Raw genomic sequence first — 16,936 nt, forward strand, 5'->3', positions numbered from 1 at the left:
TACTCCTCAGGTCAAGACCTTTCAAACGACGTCATCGGGACGGGAGTGGTGATTGAATCTATACATGTGTTTTACGCATGAAAAGAAAATAACAAACCTAACAAAGCATTATGTACATTAAATCTGTTCCCTTTCAGACCTGGAATCAGTCTGGAAAACACTATGTGATTGCAGAGTGTTTCATACAGAGGTGGAACGGTACCTTTTTCGTTAGTAGCAGACGTCTAGGGTCGTGACAAATCGTCGGTATATTACGCCTTGGGAATGAGAACGGGTTGTGTTAGAAGGATATGAGGCACTGCTCATCACGAGGCAGTATCATCCTTACAGAGAAGCATGGTGGTGGCAGCCCACATCTGAACTTGAAGCAGGAAACAGACTGTGACGAGCAGAGCTGCAGTCAGAGGAAGTGGTCGAGGAACAAATTCAACATCACTTTCCTGACCTGAAAGTCAAACTTTGTCAGAACGACGGTAGAGCTGCAGTCCAGACAAATCTCTGTGTTTCTATCTGAAGTAAATTCATCTGATCTTTCTCAACATCTGACTCAAATACTGGTGAGTACAGCTGACAACATTAACTGTGTTTCAACAACCAGCATCAAAACTTAGAGCTTCAACCCAACAGGAAGTTCTACTCATTACACTTCACACTGACTCAGCATGTTTCTTTAGAAGTTCAATAATTCAATAATAATCAATAAATCTCTACTTAAACTGTGTTTTTCTCTCTCGTTGTGATTGTGTAGACATGTCTGCTGCCAGCTGTCTACTATATGAAGATGAGCTTCGATGTTCCATCTGTCTGGATGTGTTCACTGATCCAGTCTCTACACCATGTGGACACAACTTCTGTAAACACTGCATCACTCAACACTGGGATACTAATGAGCTATGTAAGTGTCCAATGTGTAATAAACTGTTTCAGACAAGACCTGAAGTTAACATCAACACATTCATCTGTGAGATTGTTGCTCAGTTCAAACATGAAGCTCAACACGGAATGAAGACAGAAGATAAAGTTGAGCAGATGATCCAGAAGATTGTGGAGATGAAAGAGTCAGTGAAGATGAGTATATATGCTGCAGACAGAGAGAAAGCAGAAGGTGTTCAGGTCTTCACTGCTCTGAAGGAGTCTGTTGAGAGAGGCCTGGACCAGCTCATAAAGGAGATCGAAGACAAACAGAAAACAACAGAGAAACAGGCTGAAGGTTTCATCAAAGATCTGGAACAGGAAGTCTCTGAGCTGATGATGAAGAGCTCTGAGGTAAAGCAGCTCCTACACTCTGAAGACCACCTCAACCTCCTCCAAAGCTTCTCCTCCCTGAAAGCTGCTCCACCCACCAAGGACTGGACAGAGGTCAGCGTCCGTCCACCATCATATGAGGGGACTGTGGTGAGAGCTGTGACTCAGCTGAAGGAGAAACTCAAGAAAGACATGAAGAAGCTGCTTGAGGCTCAGCTGAAGAGGCTCCAGCAGTATGCAGTGGATGTGACTCTAGATCCTGATACAGCAAATCCTTACCTCATCTTGTCTGATGATGGAAAACAAGTTTACTGTGGTAATGTGAGGAAGAATCTTCCAGACAACCCAGAGAGATTTTCTATATACGGTCTTGTTTTAGGAAAGCAGAGTGTCTATTCAGGTAGATTTTACTTTCAGGTTCAGGTTAAAGGAAAGACTGGATGGTATCTAGGAGTGGCCAGAGAGTCAATCGACAGAAAGGGAGAAATCAGTCTGTGTCCTGAGGATGGTTTCTGGACTGTGTGTTTGAGAAATGGAAATGGGTATGATGCTAATGCTGATACTCCAGTGTCTCTCTTTCTTGATTCTCGTCCTGAGAAGGTGGGGGTGTTTGTGTATTATGAGGAGGGCCTGGTCTCCTTTCATGATGTAGATACTGCAGCTCTTATCTACTCCTTTACTGGCTGCTCCTTCAGTGACAAACTTTATCCATTCTTCAGTCCTAATCCAAACTATGGTGGCAAAAACTCTGCACCTCTGATCATCTGTCCTGTCAATCAAACTGTCGAATGAATGAATTCAAACTCATTAATCTTCACTCTTTATTTATCTTTATTTTATTTATTTATTTATCCACACTCTGTACATATATGCTTTAATACTACAATACTGGTACATCTGAAAACACAAATATATCAATGGATTACACAGATGAGATTTCTTGTTTTAATGTTCATGCACTGTTGATTCATGAAACTCCATGGGATCCATCATGAAAAACAGTTCTGTGTAATGTGTGGTGACTGTAAAATGAGGTACAATTAAAGGCCAAGAGCTGTGTACTGGGTTGTCACCTATGTTTTTGTCTAATGTCACCATCGTTAACATGGTTTCTTTCTTAAAACAAAAAGAGGGAAAAAAAAAGAATTCATACTTTAACACTGATACCAAAAATTTTAACATAAATGATCACACTTCACAAAGCTTCACTCTACAGAGGCAAACCAGAGAAGGGTGCCCCCTTTTCCCTCTATTGTTTGCTGTATTGATTGGACCACTTGCATCAGCAATATGTCACAACACCAATCCATGGTATCCACTCGCCTATTTCTGAACATAGAATCATTTAATACGCTGACAATGTTTTACTCTACTTGCAACAACTGTGCAGTTCATTACAGGAAGTGTATAACTGTATCTTGAAATTCTCACCCCTCTCTGACTACTCAATCAACAGGTCCAAATGAACAATATTACCAAAAACGGAGTATGCATGGGATCCTGCAGATGAGAATCCTCATCTTCCCCTATCCACGGGAAATATCAAATACTTGGGTATAAATATCTCACCTAAACTATCAGAGTTAGTGCAACTGAACTTTGATCCACTCCTGGAGAAAATCTGTGATCACCTGTGGCGCTGGGCCAATCTTCCTATCTCTCTTATGGGACACATAGTGTCGCCACAGTTAAAATTTTACCTCAAATTAATTATTTATTCTCCATGATCCCATTCGAAACCCACAGCAAAATGGCTCCAGAACTTAGATTCTGCTATTAGAAAATTCTACTCAAAGAAAAAAAAGACAAGAATTAGCCTCGCTACCCTTCAAAAAATAAATAAATAAATAAATCAGGATGACTGGATACACCTAGCTTTATGAATTACTACCTGGCAAATCAGCTGCCATACATCACTAAATGGATAAACCCAGAGGCAGATCACAAATTATGTCTTGAACTTGAACAGGCGGACTACTACAACATGTGAATCTCTGACCTGCCCTTTATTACAATCACCCTTAAGGGTCATGCTTCAAACCCCTATTATTGCCTCCACACTTTCTGCTTGGTGGAAAAGTCTAGAGAACACAGGTTCCCAACTGGAACCCTGTATGTTCTCTCCGTTCTGGCACAATCCTGACTTTATAAATAACAAAGTCGCTCTTCAACTCAATCACCCACCTCTATCACCTGTTCAGGGGAAACCTACTTCTGAAACACATTATTTGAAACTTTTGATATCTACCAATACCTACAGGTGTTCAAAACAATCAAGAAGAAACTTCCAATGCTCCAGAATACCATACAGCCTGCAGAACTGGTCACCAATGTCAGGATGTGTGGGTTTAGAGGTAGGACCCATATGCAGGATAATTGACAAGGAGGCAGGGAATCCGGGAAAAAGAGGTTTTTAACGAAGTCTTCCCACACACCTCCTGCCGAAACTCCTTTAGCCCCTTCCTGTGCCACAGCCCCCCTGGTCAGACATATCTGTGGACTTCGTAACCGGGCTCCCCACTTCACAAGGTAACACCACCATTTACCACAGACCATTTTTCTAAGATGGTAAAATTCCTTGCCCTTCCCAAGTTACCTCTCCTGTCTACTGTGTTCAAAGACTTTGGGTTCCCAAAAAGCATTCTGTCTGACCGAGGGCCGCAATTTGTGGCCCAGTTCTGGCGAGCCTTCTGCCCACTCATAGGTGCCCAACCCAACCTCACATCTGCCTACATCTCTCAGAGTAATGAACAGACCCAGAGGCTGAATCAGGACCTTGAAACAGGACTCAGATACTTAACATTGCAAAATCCCTCTGCCAGGACGTTGCTGTTCCCTTTGCAGTCGCCATGGTCTGGAAATGCAGGGGAATGGGTGCCCCGTCTACTCAGTGAGGAAGTTGCTGGTATGGCGGCAGGGGTGTGGTCTCCAATATTTGGTAGATTGGGAAGGAGGAGCCCGGAGGAGAGGGGCGGAATTGGAGTCCCCTCTGCCACATAGTGGACCCGCAGCTTGTCCGAGCCTTCCACAAGGACACCTCCCATGGGGCCGCCAGGCGTCGGCCCTAGGAGAGTGGGTACTGTAAGGACCATATAATGTGGCCCCGACATAAGACTGTCTATTGTTAGGTTTGTAGTTGAGTTTTCCGTCCTTGTCCCATTTCCTGTTTTATTTTGCAGTCTGTGTTTTACCCCTGTCTTCCTGTCAAGTTTCCCGCTTGTGTGATTGTGTTCCCTGCCCCATGTGTTTCACCTGTGTCTCATTGTCTCCCTAGTGTGTGGCATAAAAATTGTGCTTCCCCTTCCTCCTGTGCCAGATCGACTTGTCATGAGCATTCCAGCATTATTGAGTACCCCTGAGTATTCTTGAGTGACGTTTAGTTAGGACTGAATGCTGAAATGGAAGACTGGTGTTGGTGGGCCGGAGTTGTTGGTTTAAGACCGTTTAAGTAATAAATGATTGTGTTGTTTCAGAAATAGGACAGATCTGCAAGTCAGCTGTGCCAAAGAGGACCAGAAGTGAAGGGTTGAGGCTGTAAATTCCATGCATCTTAGGAAACCGTAGAAGGTCAGACTGAACATGGCATTTAAAATTTGAGTGAAGCAAAGGATACTGCAGAGTATCAGAGTGGATGGTGTTAACACAGCGTGACAGCAAGTGGAAAGTGAAATTGAGGCTAGTTCTTGGTGTGAAAAACCTCTGAGAAGTGAGGAAATCTGGGGATGACCGTGATCTGGGCATGGGCTGCTCGTTAACAATTTTACATGAATTCTGTGGATGTTAAGTTCCCTTGACCTGGAAGCTAGGCTGTTCCTTTAAAAATAAAGCTTGTCTTGACATTCCAGAAATCCATTGGCTGGATGCTGACGAAGGGAAGGAATGCGAAGAAGTGCAAGATCAATATAATTACCATCAATACTTTGTTTACGCAGACTGGTGGTGACTGGAGAAGGGCAGGTAAAAGAGGTAGGCTAGAGGATGGGAGGATTAGCTGAGGCCACATTATAGGCGGACAATGCTGGGCAATGCCCTCTGGGATAGTAAAGGTTGGTAAGACTTTCAAAAATAATTCCAGTCTTAACTGACACCAGAATCTATGCTGAGCATTTGGAGGAGGACTGAGGGGAAGGAGACATGGAAGGAGACATGGAAACCAAAAAAAGTTCAGGTGGTTGGCCAGGAGGATGGGTAGAATGGAGGGGCTGCGCAGAGAGGTTGGCTTGAAGGAAAAGCAGAAATCAGAATCTAAAGTTAAACTGAAGCTTATTGTTGTTTTGCTGAACCACTTTAGTGGACGTACTAAGTAAGTACGCAAGTAGTTTATTTTAATATTTACTACTCAAGTACTGAAAGTAAAAGTAAACAAAAGTAAACAAGTATTGTGTTACATAATTATTAAAGACAGTGATCAAAAGTTTGAATGCCATTGTTTGAAAGTCATTGTTTATATTATTTCAAATGTTAAGTCTAAAGCACACAATTCCAGCTACTACAGCAGTGCAAAAACAGGAATGTACATGACAGAATACGTGTACATGGAGTCGATCACTATTGTAAAACCAATTAAAGCTGTCAAAGGCCACATACAAGTGGTTGTTATGTAAAAACAAAGTGTTTAGAGCACCTTATTGGGCTTAACTCTTTGTAAATAAAAACAGATAAAGCATGTCCTTAAGGTTGGTGCTTGTTATTTTGAAGCAAACTAATAAAGCTCAAGTATTCGCAATACAGGCAGGTAGGAAAGTGAAAGGCAGACCCACCTGGGAGCATGCTCTGCGTCTTTTTATAAAACAAAACCAAAAGCTGATTAACAATTACGTAACAGAGAGCTCCCAGCATTGAAAAAAAGTTAGCTAGTGAACATGAATGTCCACTAGATAGCTAGCTAGCTAACATTAACTTAACTAACATTAGGTAGGCACTTATTACTTTATTAATAATTACTAATATTTACCAATAGTAACCACAACTTTGATATACAGTTTTGTATATACAGTGGGGGAAATAAGTATTTGATCCCCTGCTGAATTTGTAAGTTTGCCCACTTCCATAGAAATGATCAGACTCTGGTTTTTATGGTTGTTTACTGGTTATGGGTATAGACAGAATATCAGTCGAAAATGCATAAAAAACACACAATCTAAAAGTTATAAATTGTTATGTATTTTATTAAGGGAAATAAGTATTTGATCCCCAACAATTCACTTAGAATTCAGGCTCCTACAGATTGGCTGGTGCGCATGTGGCACACAGCTATGCTCAGTCAACTAATTACCAATACTCCTGATCTTAACTCGTCATGTATATAAAGCACACCTGCTCTAAGAATCAGTTTCTTACATTCCAACTTCTACAGCACCATGGGCAAGACCAAAGAGCTGTCAAAAGATGTCAGGGACAAGATTGTAGACCTGCACAAGGCTGGTATAGGTTACAAAACCATCAGCAAAGGCTTGGTGAGAAGGTGACAACTATTGGTGCCATTATTCGCAAGTGGAAGACCCATAAAAGGACCATCAACTGTCCTCGGTCTGGAGCTCCCCGCAAAATCTCGCCTCATGGAGTGAGGATGATGATGAGAAAGGTGAGGGAGCAGCCTAAAACAACACGGCAGGAGCTTGTTAATGATCTGGAAGCAGTTGGGACCTCCGTCACCAAGAAAACAGTTGGCAACACACTGCGCCGTTATGGATTGAACTCTTGCAGTGCCCGCAAGGTCCCCCTGCTCAAGAAGGCACATGTACAGGCCCGCCTTAAGTTTGCCAGTGAACATCTAAATGACTCAGAGAAGGCTTGGGAGAAAGTGCTGTGGTCTGACGAAACCAAAGTTGAGCTATTTGGCATTAACTCGACCCGCCGTGTTTGGAGGATGAAAAAACGTGAGTATGACCCAAAGAACACCATACCCACGGTTAAGCATGGAGGTGGAAACATCATGTTTTGGGGCTGTTTTTCAGCAAAGGGTACAGGGCAACTTCACCGCATTATGGGGCCAATGAATGCAGCCATGTACTGTAACATCTTGGACAAAAACCTTCTTTCCTCAGCAAGAACACTGAAGATGCCTCGTGGGTGGGTTTTCCAACATGACAATGACCCAAAACATACTGCCAGGACAACAAAGGAGTGGCTCAAGAAGAAGCATATTAAGGTCATGGAGTGGCCTAGTCAGTCTCCAGACCTTAACCCGATCGAAAACCTGTGGAGGGAGCTGAAGCTCCGAGTTTCCAAGAGGCAGCCAAGAAACTTGAAGGATTTAGAGACTGTCTGTAAAGATGAATGGGCCAAAATCCCTCCTGCGCTGTGTGCAAACCTGGTGACCAACTACAAGAAACGTCTCATCGCTGTGCTTGCCAACAAAGGTTTCTCTACAAAGTACTGACTTGTGTTGTGCTTGGGGATCAAATACTTATTTCCCTTAATAAAATACATAACAATTTATAACTTTTAGATTGTGTGTTTTTTATGCATTTTCGACTGATATTCTGTCTATACCCATAACCAGTAAACAACCATAAAAACCAGAGTCTGATCATTTCTATGGAAGCGGGCAAACTTACAAATTCAGCAGGGGATCAAATACTTATTTCCCCCACTGTATGAGTGTCTTGTTAGCTCAACATTAACTAGCTAGCTATTGCTATAGCTTTAACCAATTCTAGCCTTACCTCTGCGATGTATGCAGCTTGTTTATTTCCTTGAGATTCAGCTGGAGTGGGGCCTTCCACACTCTTTGATCCACGTAAGGCACGATTCCTCTTCTTTTTTTTTTCAGCTTTGGGAAGAACACGCAGCCGCAGCCAAACTGTTGGGGTACCTGACGTCTGACACAGACACACCGCTTCTAGATGTATGACTGGGCCAATTGTAACAGTAAGGATGCGGCACATAAAAAATGTATCTGAGTAAAAGAATTAAACTCCTCGAAAATGTGTAGTGAAGTAAAAGTGGAAGTAGGAGAAGAAGACAATACTCCAGTAGAGTACAGATACAGCATTTTAGCACTAAACTACAGTAGTGAAGATGTTCTACTTCGTTACTATATATCTTTGTTCTTTTTGGAGGAATACTTGCCGATGTCCTCCAGATCGAGGTAAAAGGGGTTAAAGTATGCACCCCCCCCCAAAAAAACAAAACAAAACAAAAAGGTGGTTCAATGCAGTTCATCTAACATAAAATAACAGGGAGAGATTTCTTACCTTCACTCTGGCGTCCAAAACAGACAGCATTATCAGTCATCATTCATCCAACAGGTTAATAATCCACCGGTAATATTCCCGTTTACAACCCGTTCCTCGCGGTCAGCGCGTTTCAACCATTTGCATTGTGTGAGGAAAAAAAAAAAAGAAAAAACTTTGCAGCGCTGTTTCTGGTCGGCCGTCTCAGTCGTTTACTCCTGGTCTTCTTCCACCAGGATACGGACTGCTTCACGGTTCCGACACGGCCTGTCTGGACCTGTGAACCCCTCCGTCTCTCGGCTTCTATCAGGGCACCTGAAGCTGAAGCGAGCTAAGCGAGCTTTTTTTTTCCTCCCTTTTCTTTTTTTTTTTTTTCTTTGACACGATACAAATGGTTGAAACGCACTGACCGCGAGGAACGGGATGTAAACGGGAATATATCGGTGGATTATTAAACTGTTGGATGAATGATGACTGATAATGCTGACTGCATTGGACACCAGAGTTAAGGTAAGAAATATTTCCTGGACGTTTGATCAGTCGTGTCTCTGCTCGGATGTGTGGTGGACTGAGATCAGGAAGTTTTATATTTTTTTGAGGTCACGTTCCCTCCGTTATTTTATGTCAACAAGTAACGATGCAGCACATAGGCTACATAAAAAATGTATCGGAGTAAAACTATTAAACTCATCAAAAGTATGGAGTGAAATAAAAGTGGAAGTAGAAGAATATAAAAATACAGCAGCATTCAAAGGAGGCACGTACTTCACTAGAAACAGAGCAGAGGTGGTTGAGTTTATGAAGAGAGTTGGAGCAAAGAATTTAATCTGGATGTTATGCTGTAGTTTCTGACTAAAGCAAACACTTCGATAACATGGTTTCATTTCAGGAATGTCACGTTGAATCTTGTCTTTCCAGTTTTGCTGTTCCTCTGACTGTAGCTCTGTTTCTCACCGTTTGTTTCCTCCTTCGGGTTTACACATTAAATTATCAAATCAAACATGTCACAACTGTCTTGAGCACTAGAATTAAGGTTAGTGTCAAAGTCAATTATTGTTTATTCAGATGGGTCTTAATGAGCCACATATGACCAAAAATAATTCCAGTGGAAAGAGGGGATGGTGTCGCAGGAGAAAAACTGCATTGAAGTAAATCAGACAATATTTAACATTATTGTCACTGTGGTTTTGTTCTAAAGCAGAAGTAGCTGTGTTTGTAACCAGCTCATTTGTTTTCATGGAGTCCTGTTGTCTTACTCTGTACTGTCATTGGCTGGAGGGTGAATTCACCCTCAACAAATGTTACAGCCCATAAACAAAATAGAACCAAGATAAGAAAATAAGACAGAGAGCAACAGAACCACTGATACCAAATATTTACGCAACATGTTTTATTTTGTGTTAAGAAACATAAGTAACAATTAGTCAAATAAATGAGATGTTCATTAATACACAGGACGAGATGTTACAATCCCTTGTGCCATGATCTAAGGCAAAACACCCTTAGAAGTCAGGTCCAACTGGACAACCAACCAGCAAACCAGTGGTCAGCTACTAACTATGTCAGAAACAAGATACAATTAGCCTAGCCACAGAAATAAAAAAATAATAATAATAATAAAAACACCAGCTAATTAGCCTAGACACCAGCAGTAGGTAATAGAGATGATGGGAATGCAACTACACTCAGACCAGGACATCTTATCCTTCTGCCTATGTCAGAAACGAGATACAATTAGCCTAGCCACGGAAACGAAACACTCGAAAGCACCAGCTAATTAACCTAACCGCCAATAGTAAGTAAGAAATGATGGGACATGCAACTGTGCTTCAAACAACATTCCTTACACACAAGAAAACACCAGCAAACGAGCCTAACTAGCAACAGTAGGCAGTGTGCAGTGTGCCACACATCATTGGGGTTTTCAAGTGGGCACCTCCCTTCACTGATGTTTCGTTAAGTTAGGCCAACGACACCTCAAGAAGGCCTAACAGTGAGCTCCAGCGTCCCGGAGTCACCCCCCTTAATGCAGCCACCATGCCACCATGTGCCTTTCAACCGACAGATAAGATTAATCTAACTACAACTGCTACCTAATGTTAGCACATAGCTAGCCTTACCTTTAGCATGCTCCCCAGTTAGCGTACTTCCTCCGTAGCCACAATCACTGGCTCGCTCGCTCTGCTGCAAGGAACATATTCTTTACAGCAACCCCCTGTTCTTTTCAGCGAATGCCCAACTCACACAGGAGAGCAATGGCGGATTTCGCCACAAATCCATGGCAGCCGACCTCCACTGGGCACACACGGGCGCTCCAGCCTCGCTGCTCCGCTTTTTAGCAGCTGAGGAATTTGCTTCAATCCGTTTTTCCTCAATTGCAGCTGCTAAGCATTTCAGAACCTGGTTATGGCGCCAGGTGTATCTACCTTGGGAGAGACTAACCCTACAACCTGACAAAATGTGGCTGAGCGTACATGCACAAGAACAAAGTGGGCAGGCAGCATCCTCCCCTAGCCACTGGTTCAGGTTTTGCGGAGATGGCAGCACATCATAAACTGCCCCTCTCATAAATCTAATCCTACTATCCTCCATGCTCCACAGCTCTCTACACGACACCTTCCTTTTCTCTATACTCTCCTAGTTCACCCACTGTCCTTGCTTAGCCCGCGGCACTGCCTTCATGCACCTCATTACTTCCTCTTGCCTACGAATTTCTTTCACTACCATCTTCCTCTTTTCCTGCTCCTCCTGAACTGCATCTCTTGGGTTCCACTTCCTCCCTGTTTTGACCATGGACGCTGTCAACCTGACTACTGGATCTTTTGACTGAGTAAGATGAGAAAAGTTAATTTTCTGATCTTCACATGATTATCCTTGGTATGAGCTGCTATAAATGTCAGTTATCAAACAGTGTATTCTGCTCACTGGCTGCAGCCTTTCTGTAGTTTTACCACAGAGTAACGTGACCTCATGTGAAGAACAGATTTGATCTGCAGTTCAATCACTAGATGAAAACAATGATACAAACTGACTGAGTTCAAAATAGAGTCAGTTTGTTCAGAAATACTTTGAACTAGTTTGTTGTTGTTAATGAAGGTGAAATGAAGTCTGGTGTAGTTCTTCTGTGTCCAACAGAATTTGTTTGAACTTTTGTTGAGCTGATAAGGACTGAAAAACAAACACGCAGTCTTTTTATGAACTACAATAAAGCCATACCAGGAAATAAAATAAGTAATAATGTCGGTGCAATTTCATATCGGAACATTAAGCAGGAAACAAACTGTGACAGACAGAGCTGCATTCAGAGGTGGAACTAAGCAGGAAGGACCATTTCCAATGTAACTTCAGTGACAGAAGCTGCAGTCCAGACAAAACTCTGTTTCCATCTGAAGAAAATTCATCTGAGTTTATCTGTTCTTTCTCAACATCTGACTCAAATACTGGTGAGTACAGCTGATAATATTTACTGTGTTTCAACAACCAGCATCAAAACTTAGAGCTTCAGTCCAACAGGAAGTTCCACTCTTTCCACTTCACACTGTCTCAGCATGTTTCTTTAGAAGTTCAATAACTCATCAATGATCAATAAATCTCTACTTAAACTGTGTTTTTCTCTCTTGTTGTCAGTGTGTAGACATGTCTGCTGCCAGCTCTCTGAGATCTGAAGATCAGTTTCTGTGCTCCATCTGTCTGGATGTGTTCACTGATCCAGTCACTACATCATGTGGACACAACTTCTGCAAACACTGCATCACTCAGCACTGGGATCATAATGACATATTCCAGTGTCCAATGTGTAAAGAGATATTGCACACTAGACTTCAGCTGAAGATCAACACTTTCATCAGTGAGGTGGTTGCTGAGTTCAGACATGAATCTCAACAGAAAACCAGCAGCAGCAGCTTAGAGCAACAAGCTGCCAAACCAGGAGAAGTTCCCTGTGACGTCTGCATCGGAACCAAACCGAAGGCCCTGAAGTCCTGCCTGGTGTGTCTGCTCTCCTACTGTGACTCTCACCTGCAGCCTCATCTGACAGTGTCACGCCTGAAAAGACATCAGCTGATCCACCCTGTGGACAACCTGGAAGACAGGATGTGTAGGAAGCACGATAAACCTCTGGAGCTGTTCTGTAAGACCGACCAGACATGTGTCTGCACGCTCTGCTCTGTTTTAAACCACAAGACACATGAGTTTGTTCCTCTGAAAGAAGAATATGAAGGAAAGAAGGCAGAGCTGGGGAAGACAGAGGATGAAATTCAGCAGATGATCCAGAAGAGACGACGGAAGATTGAGGAGATGAAAAAGTCAGTGAAGATGAGTAAAGCTGCTGCAGACAGACAGATAGCAGAAGGTGTTCAGGTCTTCACTGCTCTGAAGGAGTCTGTTGAGAGAGGCCTGGACCAGCTCATAAAGGAGATCGAAGACAAACAGAAAACAACAGAAAAACAGGCTAAAGGTTTCATCAAACATCTGGAACAGGAAGTCTCTGAGCTGATGAAGAGAAGCTCTGAGGTAAAGCAGCTCTCACACTCTGAAGACCACCTCCACCTCCTCCAAAGCTTCTCCTCCCTGAAAGCTGCTCCACCCACCAAGGACTGGACAGAGGTCAGCGTCCGTCCACCATCATATGAGGGGACTGTGGTGAAAGCTGTGACTCAGCTGGAGGAGACACTCAGGAAAGACATGAAGAATCTGCTTGAGGTTGAGCTGAAGAGGGTCCAGCAGTATGCAATGGATGTGACTCTAGATCCTGATACAGCGCATCCTCAACTCATCCTGTCTGGTGATGGAAAACAAGTTCACTGTGGTGACGTGTGGAAGAATCTTCCCGACAACCCAGAGAGATTTTCTAAATATGCGTGTCTTTTAGGAAGGAATAGTTTCTCTTCTGGCTGTTTTTATTTTCAGGTTCAAGTTAAAGGAAAGACTGACTGGGATCTAGGAGTGGCCAGAGAATCAATAAACAGGAAGGGAATCATTCCACTGAGTCCACAGAATGGTTTCTGGACTGTATGGTTGAGAAATGGAAATGAATACAAAGCTCTTGCTGGTCCTTCAGTGCGTCTTTCTCTTCATTCTCATCCTGAGAAGGTGGGGGTGTTTGTGGATTATGAGGGTCTGGTCTCCTTTCATGATGTAGATACTGCAGCTCTTATCTACTCCTTTACTGGCTGCTCCTTCAATGACAAACTTTATCCATACTTCAGCCCCTGTAATAATGATGGTGGTAAAAACTCTGCACCTCTGATCATCTGTGCTGACAACCAAACTGTCTGTTAATGATGAAGCTTTGAGATCAACGAATGAACTCAGTAATCTTCATACTAAGGCTGTCGCGGTATACTAGTTTTGATGATAATAAAGATATTAAAAAAATTAAATGAAATGCTTGATAATATCGTGTAAATACTGCCCAATCTTGTCCCCCGACCAATTATAATTGGTTCCGCATCTTGCCTACTGTATAATTTTCCTCAGATCCTGAGGTGAAGCTGCTTCCAGTCTCTGAGACGAGAAGACTGATCTTTTGTCAGCCACAATGTCCCTGGAAATGTCCCACCTGTGCTTTTAATGCAGAGACTTGTTCACAATAAGCACTTTATATCTGATGATTTTGCAGTGAGGACAGTGTTCAGTGGCTATGTCATAAAGTCCAAAAGGATTTTAAGTGGAAGAGGAAATCAATTATAATTGTGGCACACAGAGAAACAAAGATTCAAAAAAGTTGGGAAAACAATTATCTTTTCACTAATGTTGATTCCACCAGAGTGTATGTTGTATGATTGAAGTCTGTGATTATTAGGGGCATGTTTTGTCCTGTTTATTGTGCTAGTAAGTACAGTACTGATGTCATTTCAGACACGTTTTGTCCCATGTTACTTTGTTCATTGCACTAAGTGTCTTTGTAGAAATAGGTCTATTAATGATTCATGTCTTTCGTCAAATATTTAAAGAAGCTTCTTTAAAGACAGATAGAGATAAATGTAAAGCACAATAACTAGTGTCATTAAGTTTTCATAATTATTTTGTGATAGTATTTATTTTGCACATGCCTGCTCTATACACTTACGTTCTACTGTTATTTGTAGTGTGAGTGTGATTCATCTCCCAAAAGTGACATAAAAACAGTTAAAGATGCATTTCCTGGATTTTGCTATTATTATTTACATTTACAGATATCGTGATAGCCCTATGTCACACTTTGTTTTCTTCCTATCTAAATGTATCTTTGTATATTTAATGGTTTCTGGACTTTTATCATTTACTTGTTTTAAAGTTTTTCCACATATACATCAATTGGGATGATTGTTAAATGAGCTACAATTAAAGGCCAAGAGCTGTGTACTAGGTTGTGTCAATTATGTTTCTTCCTGGTGTCACTACCTCTAACATGGTTTCATTCATAAGTTTTCACCCAGAAATATTTTTAGAAACAGAGAGTCTTCTTACGAATGGTCTCCAGTGGTTTATTGAAGGGTGTACATGTCTGAGTAGGATGAAAGTAAATCAAGAACTGCAGGAAGACAAGGCAGACCACCTTAACCAGCACTCAATGGTGTGGAAGGAGTCTTAAATGTGCAATAGACCTAAGCTCTGGAAGGCAGTACATGATATTAACCCAACATGTTTTATTTTGTGTCAAGAAACATAAGTAACATTTAGTTAAATAAAAAACTAAAAAGTTAATTTTGTTATCTTCACTTAATTATTCCTAGTATGAGCTGCTATAAATGTCAGTTATCAGTGTCGCTGGCTCACTGGCTGAAGCCTGATTTTTTCACAGAGTAACATGACCTTATGTGAAGAACAGATTTGATCTTCCTACAGTTCAGTCATTAGATGGAAACAATGATCCAAACTGAATGTGAGTTTAAAATAAAGTCAATATGTTCAAAAATACTTTTAGAGTTTGTTGTTTACTAAAGTGAAGTGTGGTGTAGTTCTTCTCTGTGTCCAGCAGAGGTCAGAAAAAACAACAACCATCAGAAGAGTTATGAGCTGCAATATAGTCCCACCAGAGAATAAAGTAAAAATCTCATTCATTTTGAACAGATCACATCTGAATCTATAGGAGGAAACTAGGGCTGAATGATATGAACAAAACTTCATATCTCGATATACATGCCAAATATCTCGATATCGATATGATACAATATGACTGCGGATTCGGTGAAAACCAAGCATTTTTCAGAAAAATAAAAACATCATAATACAAAAAAAATGTGGAAAGTGCAGTTTTATTTTCAAAAATTCACTGCCAGCCATCAACATTAACATAAAATACGTATACACATTACGCGATGGTGTTGTTTCAGATGGTGAAACATGTTTGTTGTACTACCTTGCTTCTTCGCAATTTTTGCTAAGCACAACCTGCACAGCACCTTACTCCGGTTAACATCGTCCTTTTTGAATCCAAAATACCTCCAAATAATGGAGGATGAATTATGTTTTGGCACCAAGTCAGATTCTGCACTGCCACCGGCCACATTACCATCCACACTTATTTTCTTTCTTTCTTTTTAATTTCCCCGCTGTGTGTATGTTTGTCATTGGTTGGCTTCAGCTGTTAATCCACAGCAAGCATGAATTAAGGTTTATGGTTGGCTGACCTTAGAGGTGCATTCAATCCTAAAAATTATGTTTGGTGTGACTGCCAGAGCTGTACATGCAGGGCGAGCATGGGGAGGGGAAATCTATATCGTCTATATCTTTGCTTTTTCGATAATAATATCTTGAATGTTCATATCGAGATATAGATATGATAACGATATATCGTTCAGCCCTAGAGGAAACTAACTGTGACAAATGGAGCTGCAGTCAGAGGAGGAGCTAAACTGGAAAGCTGCAATAAAGTAACACAAGGAAATAAGTTAAATAAAAATCTCATCCATTTTAAACTGATCACGTCTGAAGTTGAAGCAGGAAACAAACTGTGACAAACACAGGTACAGTCAGAGCAGGAGCTAAACTGGAAAGACCAGATTCAACATCGCTTTCCTGAACTGAAAGTCAAAGTTTGTCAGAGCAACGGCAGATCAGTTCATCTGTTCTCTCCCAACATCTGACTCAAACTATTTCAACAACCAGCATCTAAACTTACAGCTTCACTCTGTTATGTGTGGCCAGGTAGCTCCACACCTGCTGGCTTGCCACACATGGCCGACCTCCACACCGCCCCGCACTGCTACTTTAAATTGCTATTTCCATTGTTAGAAGGTTGGTTGGAATGAGGTGAAAGGGATATTTTTTCTGGGTACTTTTTAGTACCTTTCTGTCTTTAATAAAAACAGGCTGATATTTTCTTAACTTTTTGTAAATGTGTGATGAATTTATGATTTAAAACAGAAATGTGTCTTCAAGTAAAGTATTTAAAGTAACAACTTTAAATTCTGTTGAGCTGTTTCATGTTTGCTTTAAATAAGTGAGATGTGATCTGACAGGGGCGTGGATGCGGAGGAGCTAAGTCAAGTACTGGGGGGCTAGGCCATTAAGAGATTTAAAAACAAGCA

At 41.6% G+C, this 16,936-nt stretch overlaps 2 protein-coding genes across 3 annotated transcripts; both read left to right on the forward strand.

Annotated features, from left to right (window-relative positions):
• The first annotated feature begins 274 nt into the window (after positions 1-274).
• On the forward strand, positions 275-2,130 carry LOC125000402 (E3 ubiquitin-protein ligase TRIM21-like). The gene is made up of 2 exons (XM_047575954.1): positions 275-557; positions 749-2,130. The coding sequence occupies exon 2, from the start codon at positions 751-753 to the stop codon at positions 2,035-2,037; it is 1,287 nt and encodes a 428-aa protein (XP_047431910.1). The 5' UTR covers positions 275-557; positions 749-750; the 3' UTR covers positions 2,038-2,130.
• A 9,640-nt stretch (positions 2,131-11,770) lies between these two features.
• Positions 11,771-14,747, forward strand: LOC125000385 (E3 ubiquitin-protein ligase TRIM21-like). Of its 2 annotated transcripts, none has more exons than XM_047575922.1 (2): positions 11,771-11,866; positions 12,051-14,747. In XM_047575922.1, the coding sequence occupies exon 2, from the start codon at positions 12,060-12,062 to the stop codon at positions 13,701-13,703; it is 1,644 nt and encodes a 547-aa protein (XP_047431878.1). In that variant the 5' UTR covers positions 11,771-11,866; positions 12,051-12,059; the 3' UTR covers positions 13,704-14,747. The 2 variants fall into 2 exon arrangements, with proteins under 2 accessions (XP_047431878.1, XP_047431885.1); XM_047575929.1 differs by having other exon boundaries at positions 11,820-11,866; positions 12,058-14,747.
• Positions 14,748-16,936: the final 2,189 nt, after the last annotated feature.

Source organism: Mugil cephalus, chromosome 2 (assembly GCF_022458985.1).
Source record: "Mugil cephalus isolate CIBA_MC_2020 chromosome 2, CIBA_Mcephalus_1.1, whole genome shotgun sequence".
Lineage (NCBI taxonomy): Eukaryota > Metazoa > Chordata > Actinopteri > Mugiliformes > Mugilidae > Mugil > Mugil cephalus.

What these genes read in the sequence shown, in the direction of transcription:
- LOC125000402 (XM_047575954.1), top strand. Translation starts at nt 751, where the DNA reads ATGTCTGCTGCCAGCTGTCTACTATATGAAGATGAGCTTCGATGTTCC.
- LOC125000385 (XM_047575922.1), top strand. Translation starts at nt 12,060, where the DNA reads ATGTCTGCTGCCAGCTCTCTGAGATCTGAAGATCAGTTTCTGTGCTCC.